The sequence below is a fragment of the Lepidochelys kempii genome, chromosome 18 (assembly GCF_965140265.1).
Source record: "Lepidochelys kempii isolate rLepKem1 chromosome 18, rLepKem1.hap2, whole genome shotgun sequence".
NCBI lineage: Eukaryota > Metazoa > Chordata > Testudines > Cheloniidae > Lepidochelys > Lepidochelys kempii.
Window position 1 is genome coordinate 9,710,620 of NC_133273.1, and position 12,860 is coordinate 9,723,479.

The 12,860-nt window shown below is 46.2% G+C and overlaps 1 protein-coding gene across 1 annotated transcript in view; it reads right to left on the reverse strand.

The window, feature by feature from the left end:
* The window catches only part of EMC1 (ER membrane protein complex subunit 1), a 26,899-nt gene continuing 14,039 nt past the window's right edge, over positions 1-12,860 (reverse strand). The window contains exons 13-23 of the mRNA XM_073317058.1: positions 12,154-12,270; positions 10,078-10,277; positions 9,716-9,865; positions 9,010-9,171; positions 7,938-8,057; positions 5,212-5,349; positions 3,875-4,048; positions 3,498-3,708; positions 2,941-3,025; positions 2,223-2,352; positions 1-1,562 (exon numbers count right to left, since the gene is read on the reverse strand). Coding sequence (XP_073173159.1) covers positions 1,383-1,562; positions 2,223-2,352; positions 2,941-3,025; positions 3,498-3,708; positions 3,875-4,048; positions 5,212-5,349; positions 7,938-8,057; positions 9,010-9,171; positions 9,716-9,865; positions 10,078-10,277; positions 12,154-12,270 — 1,667 coding nt within the window. The 3' untranslated portion in view covers positions 1-1,382. The remainder of the gene's footprint in view (positions 1,563-2,222; positions 2,353-2,940; positions 3,026-3,497; positions 3,709-3,874; positions 4,049-5,211; positions 5,350-7,937; positions 8,058-9,009; positions 9,172-9,715; positions 9,866-10,077; positions 10,278-12,153; positions 12,271-12,860) is intronic.

Below are 12,860 nucleotides of genomic sequence, written 5' to 3' on the forward strand. Positions count from 1 at the left end.
TACTGATCAAATAACTTTTATTTAGATGACCTGCTCTCCACTACGCAGAAATGACCTTATATTCCTCATCCTTTCTGCCCCAACTCTTCCACGCAAAACAACTGTGGACCAGTTTCACAGTTAAAAACAAGATCTAGTTTGTTACAGCATCTGGTTATCTGATCACATCTCAGCTAAACATAAATCAATAAGGCTTCCAACAAAGCCCTTTGCTTCATGTGCCAAGTTGCAACCATTTCAGTACATAGGAGGTTCAGAACTAATGTTAGCACTTAATGTCCCAATGAGTTACAGATCATTGTAAAAACTTAATCCAATTTAAAATTAGATACTGAATATTAACACACACCAAGAATGAACATCCTTGATACATGGAGGGAAAACAAATTGCAGGCTTCTTTACTCCTAAATCACAATATTTTTAAACTTAGTTTCAAGTTATCAACCTAGCTGTTTGGCAAAATAGCATAGAAGGTGGGATGTTTTTAGATGCAACTTCACAGCAACTGGCATCTCTCTGCTTTGCTAAACCCTTCAAAATATTTACTTTTTTTTAAACCAGAGAAAAACTTTCCCAGAAATAGCCAATCAACGAGGTCTGTGTTGTGCAACCATTTGAAAGATTAAAAAGCAGAAAAGGAACATACAGTGCAGTCACAATAAATAAAGAATATGAAGACTTTAGTAAGCATCTTTCCCTGAACTCCTTCCCCATTGTTATAATTTCCTTAAAAGGTTTGATCAATCAGTTTGCATGCATCATTTTCTTTATAGTCTCTTGGCTATCTTATGAACATCCCCTCTTCCCATGCCCTATGTACAGTAGCTCGCATTTACAAAATCTAGCTTTCCAATCAGAGCGGTGGTGAATCTAGAGTTCTCCTCCAAGATTTTAGTAATGGTTGAGGTAGGGAAGAGGTAAGCCATCAACTGGTCTCAAAGTGTACCCTCAGAAGTGGGGAAGAAATACATTCTTAGTATTTTGATATCAATCTTAGCTAAAGGAGGGGAAGGTTTTTCATGGAAAGTGATGTTATCATCTTAGCACGTTGAAGGAAAAAAAAAAAGCTGTAGAAGGTTTTTTCACACTGATTCAGTGAAGTCCTGGACAGATGAATGTTCCTTTGTAGTCTCATTAATTCCTTGCCAGCGGGTGGAATTCTTCCCAGGGGAGGCATATTTTTCTTCCACCGGCAGCTCCTCCCTTCAATGTCTCCAGGAGAAATGTGATAAAAAGACTGGCCTCCGTCACAACAGTACAATTTATAACATATAATTAAACCCAGTTGTGTGCACTCCAGCAGATGATCAGCTACTCAGAATCCCAGCCAGCCTGTTCTCCAGCCTCACCGGTGCCCTCAGTGTTCCCTTCACCCATGCGCTTAACGCCATGCACGGTTCAGCAGCTTCACCTGAGCAAGTCTCTTTGTAATCATAGTGGCAAAAACCAGTCCAAAAAGGACACTACTTATCAGCACATAGTCATAGTCATCTTTCAGAACATCAAACTGCTTGGATGGGTAGACTCTGGTTTGGAAGATGTCCAGGCCGTACGCAACAACCTAAAGAAGTGAGACCACCAGTTGTTACAGCAGCTTCAAGCAGAAATCCAGATACATTAATAATAGATAAGGCTACGATTTTGTCACGGAATCTGACTTCCAGAGACCTCCATGACTTCAGCCCCGGTGGCTGGGAGCTGCAGGGTCCTGCTGCTTCCCACAGCAGCAGGGAGCTGTGAGGTACCCCCGCCGCCTGAGGAGGTGGACCCCCACAGCTCCCCAGCTGCTGCAAAGGGGCAGCAGGGGTCCTCCGCAGCTCCACAGCCGCCGGGAGGGGCAGGCGGACTCTAGAGCTCTGAGCCCCTACGGGTGGTGGGGGCCCCCAGAGCTCCCAGCCACCCTGCAAGCTGCTCAGCCATTTCCTATTTTATCATGGATATTTTTAGTAAAAGTCAGGGACAGGTCACAGGCTTCCGTGAATTTATCTTTATTGCCCGTGACCTGTCCCTGACTTTTACTAAAAATATCCATGACAAAATCTTAGCCTTAATAATAGGCCCATCCCTATGGTTCTGATCAAGCAAAGCTCAGTTCAGGAAATCATTAAGCAATGACTTATAACAAGGCTTGAAGTTGCATACCTTCCCTGAAAGGGTGTGTGATGGCATACTGTTGTATCCCGCATCATGCTTTACAAAAAAAACCCTAATCTAGACTCACCAGACATGTGGACTCTAAGCCAGAGGGGGCGGTGTAAATCCCTCTCATTCGGGATATGGTTTGATTGTAGTTGATGAACCTCTCAGCATGGATCTGGACATCTGGGGAATAGGGAATCAAATTTTCTTCCCTGAAAGACATTTGAGAGATATCAAAACCCAACCAAACACAGCATAATGGCTAAATCCCTAAGCAGCCTGCTATCTGGAACTCAAGTCTGGTGATACAACATTAGAATCTTTATACAGATAATTTAGTCATTCACCCATGGTGCTTGGTAAAAGCTATTAGGAAGAGGGAGACAAACTGGTAGCCCAAGACATGCTGTAATTAGGGTAGTGTCCACCTCCTTCTAAAGTCTAGGACACCAACCAACCAGGTTCAAGGCCATAGGAATAAATCAGTTAAAGTATCACTCTAAAAAAAATAGATAATTACGTAGAATACTAGTCACTAGTATGATGCTAACAGGTGCTTTTTGATAGCCTTCTGGACTACTGTGTTCCAGACTAATTTATTCACACCTGGACTGGCAGTAAAGCAGTCCAATTGCCAATAAAGACAACAGCCTCTCTAAATTTAGAGTAAGAATAACTCTGAATCTGGCCAGAGAGAACTGATAAATTAATCTACTCCAGACTAAAGCATTAAAACACTCAACCTCCCCCTTCTGGCAGGTGCCTGGGAACGGGGATTACTGCCATGGCATTTTGCTTACCTGCTTTGTTCTGTAGGGATCTCTGGGCGTCGAGGATCCAGCAGAGCCTTTGGAAGGGAGAGAACTGAGCCAGAGGGAAGCCCAACTGCACATTAAAAAAAACCAAAAAACTCTCTCTTAGCAGTGACCATTTATGTCTGCTCTCTGATGGCTAATCCAATCGTCCTCCTGATGCATGCCAGAGAGAGCTTGCCGAGTCCACTACTCGGTGATGAGGGAGGGTGTGTGGAAGCAAGCAGAGGGCTAGGCTGAATACTGCTGTTGCTCTCAAGGCAGCTCATGAGGGAAAGGCGAAGGCACAGCCCACACAGACAGCAGCAATGTCTGAATGCACACAGAAGAGTAGCATGCACCAGGGTTTAAGTCAAAGGAAGAAGGGCTGTAGCTGCAGTATTTCTTCAAATCATAGGCTAGCTTTAAAAATATACTTTCCTCTAACGCAGCCCCTGGGACCGTCATGGCCGATGATTGCCCTAGATACTGTGACCTTATCTTGAATACAAAATTTGACACACATGTAATCCAATCCCTCCACCCTGCCCTAACCCAATTCTTACTGAGCAAGTGACGGCTGGTGATGCCACGTTCAGTGATAGTGGCCTCCATGGCACTGATGGCAGATGGAAAGATATAAGACTGCTGGAGGACCTGAGGCAACAGCGGGCGGTCAAGAGAACTGAAGGCTGTGGCATTATACTGCTCCGTCCCTTCGTACAGCTCCAGCACAGTGAACTCATTCCGGCGCGCCTTAGTATTCCAGTACTGGTACTGAGACAAGAGGGGAAGACACTGTTCAGGAGGGCAGAGCAGAATGCTCCAGCACAAGTCAATTCACACAGAGGGTGGCTGGACAGTCATTGGCGGGGAGTCGGGGAGCATTCCCTGGGCAGCATAGGTATTTGGTAAAGGATTACAAGCAATAACTTTTCCTTACCACAACCCAGTTCTCTGAATGGACAATGTGGACAGGTCCCTTTGCTTTCTTCTGCACAGAAGAGTGGATGATACGGCCTGTGACTCCATCAATCAGATAGATTCCAATGAAGGTGCGTTCATGGTGCGTATCTGTGCTCTCCGTTACCACTGCCAGCAGGTTAGGGTTCAAAGACTATAACAAGGACAGGGAAAGAGATGTGAGGAAACCTCTAGTTAATAACCATTGTGCCAGCGGCAATCTATGCAGATTTTCCCAGACCTATGTAGCCAAAGATGGTGGCAACAAGATGTCTGTTAGCAGCACAAATCATCAGGACAGATTTATGATCAGCCGCAGCTGTCATGATACAGCCATAGTCTTTAATAGCTGCCTGAAAACTTTTAGAGAGGAAAAATTTCCTCTGCCCAAATTCAGCTTCTCCTGTCTTCCAGTAAATTTTAGAGACACTGGTGGGTATGCAGAAACCTGGCACCAATTGTCCCATCTCGGGTCAGGACTCAGGACCAGCAGTGCTAGAAATGGGCTCTGAATTACAAAGCTGTGCTCCCCAATCAGGAGAGAAAAGAACTAAAGTTCTATCAGACACTTGTTTTAAAATCTTCCCCCAAGGCAAGTGCCTTGATATGCAATACTTCGCTTGCCATATCACCCAACCAGACAGTCAGCCCCTCCAACCTGGGAAGCAGGTCTGCAAGAATGCAGCAGCCAGCAACATCTTCCTGGAGACCATGCTCAGTGGTTCTGTAACTCACTTGTTCTCTGTTTACCTAGAGTCATTAATCTCCAATCCACTTCCAAACCAATCTCTCGGCTGGAAGCTCACAACACCACTGCCCAGCTAGAATTGTTTGATGGAGGAGGATGACGACGTTAGGAAGCATGAGAGGGAGAACAGGACCATAGCAAATCCAGAGTTAGTTCCTTCTGACCTCCCTTTACCAGTCTGGTAAAAGGCCTGGACAAGTGCGGATGCATCCCAGGATGGACATTAAGTCTCATTATTTTTTCCCACCCCTTCTCCCCCTCTCTCTCGACCTCAGCATTGGTCTAAAAAAAAAGGATCAGGAAAATAATAAATAGCAAATTAGACTTGCTACCTTTGTTGCTAATATATGGGCTGCTCCATAAAGAGAATTACCAGACAGCTCAAGACGACAGCATAGCTGGCAAAAACATCTTTCCAACCAGGTTAAGTGTAGCTTTTAAAACATGCTTAGTGTCTACAAGCCCAGGAGGTGGGTATCATGCTCCCTGATGCTTCCATGCCACATTCCATAGAAACCTTAGCATACAGCTCACAGCCACCAAAGCTCAGCTAACAATGTCTGCAGTACCTTATAGAGGACGCTGCGATCACCCATCACACGGCCTTGGGAGTGTACATGCTCATTTGATCTCTTCCCCTTCACAATCACTATTCGCTGCACTTCCGTTGGGATGGTCATCTGCCAGCTCTCCTCTGTTGTCAGATCCTACAGTGGAGACAAGATGCAAAATAAGGTTTCCTGAGCCTCTGAAAGACACCATCTCCATTTATAGGACATAGGGAGATTCCCCCCTAGGAGAGTTCCTGCAGTGAATCAGATCAGTGCTCCATCCAGTCTGGCATTCTGCCTCTGTTTTCAAAGAAGATACTGAAATGTGATCATGTAATTAAAGACTATCATAAGGGTGCTGAATTAAAGGCAGCCTTAATTCTGTCTTTCCCAACTTTTTAGCACTTGATTTTGCAACCTTAATGTTCTTGCAGTGTCTTTTTTTTTTTTTGTATGTAATGATATAAATAAAATTCTGTCTCAAATTATCCAGATACATGTTTAATCCTTTTTGGAATCCTCCTAAGCTCTTGGCTTCAATGATATCATGTGGCATGGAGTTCCGTAGGTTAATTGTCTCAAATACTAAATTCTATTTATCAGTTAAATGCAACAAATTTATAAACTTCATTAGATGTCCCCTCATTCTTGTATTAGAAAGGACAAATAGGAAGGTTCCCTATTTATCTTCTGTACACCCTTCATTCTTTTACAGGCTTTTGTTGTCCCCAATCCTGACAGCCTTTCCCCACCTCTAGTTATTTTTGTCACCCATCTCTCGGCCCTCTCTGTTTCTGCTAGATCTTTCTTTAGACTGGGTGATGAGAAGGGAACACAGCATTCCAGGTGAAGGCATATCAGTGATTTATTTGCATAACACGTTCTGTCCCATTATTTGTTCATCCTAACGTTGTTTGCCTTTTTGTTCACCACTGTGCCTTGAACTATTCACAGTGGCAGCCAAATTCTTTTTCCTAGTGGCTACAGTTAATGTCGCCCCCAACACTGTGTACGAGCAGTTCAACTTATTACTTCCAATGTACTTTACTTGGCATTTGTGGACACTGAGTTTCACCTGCCATCATGCCACTGATTTGCTTAGCTTTGTCAGGTACCTCTGGTGTTATTCAGTCTTCTCTAGTCTCAACTAATGCAAACAGTTAAATGCCTCCTACACGTTTTGAGACCTCACTGTTCGTGCCCTTTTATAGATGGTTAATTAATATATTAAACACCACTGGTCTAGTACAGATCTGTGGGTGATCACAACCCTCCCACGTAAAAGACACAGATGGAGTTAGAGCCATGTCATTTGCAGCTAGCAGAGAGTGTACTTTAGAGCAGCAGTTCTCAACCTTTTTTTTTCTGACGCCCCCCTCAACATGCTATAAAAACTCCAGGGCCCAGTGTGGGGAGATGACTCAGGGCTCCAGGCCAGGGGCGGGACCCTTGGGCATACGTGTAGTTTGACATCTGGGGGGGGAGCAAGGGCCAGCAGGGCTCAGGCCAGCTCTGCACAGCAGGGTCCAGGGAGGAAGCGCCACCTTCACCCCTGGACTCACCTCAGCCAGCCACTCACCTGTCTGGGGTGGTGTGCTGGTGGGGCTCTGCCAGCCCCGGAGCCAGGTCCCTGCCTGGGCAGTTCTGACCGGCTGCATGAGCAGTCAAAGGGGGCTGGGAGCTGAGGAGCAGCCGCAACCCTGGGCACCAGCAGCAGACGGGGGAATGCGACGGCCACCCACTCCATGGCACCACCAACCAGAGGAGCAGCTGCCCCGCACTGCCTGGCTCCAGCTTCCTGCCTAGGATCTGGCCAGAGGGTGGGGGCTGAGGGGGCCTGAGGGAAAGGAGGAGGTATAGGGAGGTGGAGCTGCCCCCATGACTGCCCCACTCTGGGTAAGGCCCTACAGTTTGGTGGGGGGGGCAACACCCTCATGCCCCCTCAACTCTGCCTGTGGGCTCAGGGATTCTGCCCATGTCGGGGCTTCAGCCCTACTGCTCCTGCTTCAGCGGGGGAGGGGGAGGGTGGGGAGGAGCTCGGGGTTTCAGCTCCCCGCTGCTCTGACTTCAGGGTGGGGGAGGGGAGCTCCAGGTTTCAGCCATGCAGGGGTGCACCAAGGGTGGGGCTTCAGCCCCGCAGGGGGGTTAGGAGTGGGGAGCACTAGGGCTTCAGCCCCAGGCTGCTCCCAGCTTCAGCCCTGTGGGGGGGCCCCGGAGCTCAGGGTTTCAGTGGTGCCTGAAAGGGCTCATGGAGCCCCAGGGAGCCATGGACCCCCAGTTGAGACCCGCTGATTTAGAAGATCACCAGAACAGGTGTCAACCCTTTTTACTAGAGGAAGAGCACATGCTTTCTCTGCCCATTGTTTAGGGCAGCCAAACTAGTTCTCAGAATAGGCAACAGCCTTGGGGAGCTGGGTGGGAAAGATTACTTGAACTACTGTGCTCTCATCTCGCCTCAGCTCCGAAGTGCATCTTAACAGGGAAATATGGGAGAACTGCTCCCTCTTGTGGAATCCCACCAAACTGCAGGATGGAGACAAGTCTGGATTCTTCAGTAAAACTGTTTACAACTGAGAGTTTACAAAGATTTCAGGAAGCTTTTGAGAAGTGTCAGAAGTCCATACCCAGCTCTACTTCTTATACATCAAACCAAAATCCCATACAATGACAGCAAAGATCCACCATACATCCACTCTGTGGGATAAACATGTCACTTCTTACATAGCACAGAGAATCTTCTGTACCTTTAGCAGCCGGAAACCAGAGAGTTTGCCCTGTTCAGCATCCACTATATAAAAAAAGATGGAGTGGACTATTTCCTCTAACTGGCGGAGGATGTTTTTAGTTGCTGGGAAAGCTGTAACCTGGGAAGATAAAGAAGAGTTTAAACAAAGACATTAGTTATCATCAATTTTTAGTCTCACATATATAAGTAAACTAGTCTAGTTAAGCTTACTGGGCCCAATTTACCACAGATGTAAATTCCACTGATGTAAATGGCTTGAATTAAGGATGAATTTGGCTAAACAAGGGCAGAGGCACCCTGGGTAATAGGGAAGCTAACACTACCCTTCCCTGTTCAATAAATGGCTTATATTTTTGCCTGGCAAGAATATAAGCCATTTACCATCCACATAACAAGGTCTGTAGGGAATCTGCATCCACATAAAGAGGTCTGTAGGGAATCTGCACTGGGGAGGGGGCTGTGGCCTGTGTTTGAAACACAGCTTTCTGATCTGTAAGCCAGAGCCTTGCTATATTTTACCTCTGCACCAGGAGGCCAAAAAGAGGGGTAGAATCATTTTAGTGCAGATTGAAAATTTAGAGTTTGTTTTAAAAACCATGGGGGTTTCAAATCCTAATGTGACTAAATAGGTTCTCGTGACTCTCTTTCAATTGCAATGAAAGTCATCAGTTTTGGGATGTCGCTCTCCCCTGCAGTATTAAACAACCAAATAAAACAAATGGCACTATGCCACCTAATGCACAAGAGCCAGGAGAGTTACACTGTCTAGAGTCAAGTGTGAAGACAACGACTGGTTTCATGGTACAAGCTGAATGAAATGGAAGAGGTAAACAAAGCGCAAGAACAACAAGGAGCAAGTTAGATTTTAAAGTTTCTGTGTTACTCTAATGGGGTTATTAGTGACAAAGATAAAGATACGGCTTTAAATATGTGTTTTATCTTGATGAAGTCCCTTGAAGTCAGCCCACAAAGGGAATGAGACTTAATTGACAACGTTCTTATTTCTTGCCTTGACAGGGGAGATATTTATCCTGCAGATGGAGATCATTTTGCCCTAGGAGCAAGATTACCTTGTATTCATCATCGATCAGAAGTAACACTTTGGCATAATCTTGATCCATGATGGGCAGAAGCAAAGACTGAAGAATTGGACGCTTCAGAACAGGGGGAGCCACCTGACTCCACTTCCCAAAGATGGGGTTAAAGACATAGAGAGAGCTCATTTTGGTCTCCTGAAACAGACAACAGGATGGGAAACTAGTTAGGGCAAACACAGAGAAGGGTGGTTGTTCTTCTAGCTTATGAAGTTGCCTGCTGGCGTGGTTTATATTTGGATGTAACTCTCTACGCCTCCTTTCTCCCTTCACTGAGCTCCTTACCCTACAGATGAACATACTGTGCGCTCAAATCACCTCGTCTCTGCTGATCCCACAGCGTTCACGTATGATATATACAATTCGAACGAGACCCTACTGTGGCCTGCCCAGAATGTCACCGAAATAAGCAAGAGTGTTTCTATTTTCTGTGGAGTATATACTGTCGTGTGACCAGCAGAGGGAAAACCTTATTTAACTAGCATACACGGTTTGCTGACTTTCTGCTTCATGTAGTGGACAAAGCAATTGAGTGAAATTTTTTTTTTTTTTTGTCGTCGTTTAAAGCATTTACAAAACACAAATCTGATATTTTTAACACTGTGGATTTTTCACTATGGGGAGGTAAAACCCACCCGAGGAGGGGGGAGTGGGCATGTGTGTGCGCGTATAAAGGACTCACCTTGTCCTTAACAAGCAGCGTACATTGTGGGGGGTGGGGGAAGTGGGCCGTTGTTCTCTGGACCATCAGTTTAAAGGAGGAGCCTGGCCTCATATTCTGTAGGTATTGCTTCCACAGGATGGTGCCGGAGCTGCTTTCAATACCAAAGAGCTGAAGCAAAGAGACAAAAAAAACAAAAAAACCAACATATGTAACAACGTGTCTTTCACATCTAGATGTTCCATTCTGCTTTGGGTTCTCTCCTCTACTACAAGACACTCTGCTGGTCTCCTGACACCTTTCCCACCACAAATCCCCCCTCACCATTGCCAGGATAGTATGCTCCATTGCCAGGAATGGCTTCCAGTCCCTGCCCTCCTCACCTTTCCTGCAGCAGTGACCATCACCATCATTTTCTGCAGGTTGAACTCATCTCTCGCCAAGTTGTCAATATTGATCTCATTCTTAATCTGGCTCCGCGGCTTCCTGGCATCATAGAACATCTTCCAGAGATGTGCAGTCCAGGCCTGCAGCAGGATGAGCTGGGAGGAGAGGCGCTTCAGAAACATCCCCAGCAAGCCGTCTGCAAGCAAGTCAGTGACAACAGTTAGCACAACAAGCAATGGTCCACAGCAGGGGAAACATACACACAGCCCAGCAAATAAGACTAGTGCCTCAGTCTATAAAACTCATGTGCTGCCATACTCGTATATATTAATTAAGAAAATTCTGCCTCACCTTCCACGACACCTGGATCATATTATATCCCATTACCATCATAGAAGCTCCTTTGCCTACCAAGCCCCTAAATACACGCTGCCATATCCCACTTTAGCAGGCACTCCACTTGCCTCAGATCAAGCTTTCCTGCAAGCCGCAACACTACCATGTGCAGAGTCTCTTCCCTATCACTCCTGCAAGTACTCTTAGTGTACTTGATCTTACGGCTCCTGCTTTCACTTCTCGCATAACAGGAGCCATCTTTATGGAGAAGCACCCAAATCTTGGCAACTGAAGTCTGAATTGGCTTCCAGTTAGGAGCCATGTCCTATGCTTAATCTATCTCTTCTCTGAGAAAGAAACCAAACAGGGAGGACAAAGATCCACCAGCAAAGAGAGGAAAGGAACTGCATGTGATTCTTTGGGTTACCTTGAATGGCTGGATCCGGATGGCAAGAAAGACAATAAAGGCAATTATATTTCAGTCTTCAGGGTAAGACAATACAGGATAATCAAACAGAAGCGTTTTGGTAAGAGCGGGCAAGCTGGTTATTGTAATTTCCCTATCACTCTATGTCTGCTAGACCCAGAGGGATATGGAAAATCTATTAGTAGAGCTTTTATGTGTGATCTCGTTTTAGTTCAAGTTCAACTCTATCTGGCTTCAAGATTAAACAAGATTAAAGATTAAGTTTATGGAGGAGATGGTATGATGGGATAACATGATTTGGGCAATTAACTGATCTTTAAATATTCATGGTAAACAGGCCCAATGGCCTGTGATGGGATGTTAGATGGGGTGGGATCTGAGTTACTACAGAGAATTCTTTCCTGGGTATCTGGCTGGTGAATCTTGCCCATATGATCAGGGTTCAACTGATCGCCATATTTGGGGTCGGGAAGGAATTTTCCTCCAGGGCAGATTGGAAGAGGCCCTGGGGGTTTTTCGCCTTCCTCTGCAGCATGGGGCACAGGTCAGTTGCTGGAGGATTCTCTGCACCTTGAAGTCTTTAAACCATGATTTAAGGACTTCAATAGCTCAAACATAGGTGAGAGGTTTACCGCAGGAGTGGGTGAGTGAGATTCTATGGCCTGCATTGTGCAGGAGGTCACACCAGATGATCATAATGGTCCCTTCTGACCTTAATATCTATGAATCTACACATAGTGGGTCTTAAGTTCCCTGTAAGCTGCGTGGTTGCACAGCAGCCCATTTAGCACCACACAGACACTCAGGGAACCCGCCCAGCCAGGACCTGCCACAGCCAGGAGAGGGGTGCCCCTCCCCCAGCCCCAGCCCTGGACCTGCCATGGTCGGGGGAGGGGCGGCCTGAACCCAGCCCAGCTGCGGCAGGCGCTAATTGGTCCAAATCCTCACACCAACTCAGGCGCTGTTCGGTTCGTATTCTCATGCCTCATGGTGGAGAAGGCTCTGATTGGTTTAGAGCCGTGAAGGAGCACAGACTATCAGGCACCTCCTGCTGGTCCGGCAGGCCCACTCCAGGACATAATGTGTGCTAGGACTTGTAGTCTGCGCTGGCCCCCGCGCCCTGGCCCCGGAGAGAAGGCTTTGTGATTGGGTCTCGTTGGGCGATGAAAGGTCGTTGCTAAGGTAGAGGCGCCAGTAGGTAGGCTGGCCTCCCCTCCACCAACCTCCACACTGGTGCACATAACAAAATTCATTCCACACACGTGTGGGAAAAATTAGAGGGAACACTGAGTGGGACCCTGGCTATTACCTGCTTTCTTTCCAAATTCCCCTTCCAACTCAGCCTGGGCACCCGTCAGAGGTAGATCCACCATCTCCAAGCTTACCACTTCCGCCAATGACTCCTCCCTGCTCCATAGAACTTTTCCTAGAGAGATACAAAGAAAAGGCAACATAGGTTGATTCAAAGAAAAGAGCAAGTGCATTTCCTGATCTGTGCTATGTTTGTTCCTGAGAGCAATCAGGAGACAGGAAGATCTTACAAATCCAGTCCCTTGAAATGGATTGACAGCTATACCCCTAACACTTGGGACAGAAGGATCTTCTGTCTGGTCTTCACAAACGTAAACAGCTGCTTAATAAATCGCAAAATTCCACATTTCTGAAGCACTTTGGATATTTACTGTCTACTACAATAACGAACACACTGGTATTTAATCACTAACAACCCCCCCCTCACTTCATTACACTAGAGACACTGTTGAAAGTACACACCCATGACTTGAGCACTGAAGGGCTTGCAAAAGGGTTGGAGTAATAAAAAAAAAAAAAGTTTTAAAAACCACCAAGTTCAACCTCTAACATTCTTGCAAGGCCTCAAAGACCCAAGCAACAGAAATGGACTCTTAACTCCACCCTAAAGTTTAACACCATACTTTGTCTGAGGAATTTCCCTTCTTTTCAAAAAGGCATCGAGGAATAGCTGCTACAGGTCCCTGTTCTGCAATAAGTTCTGTG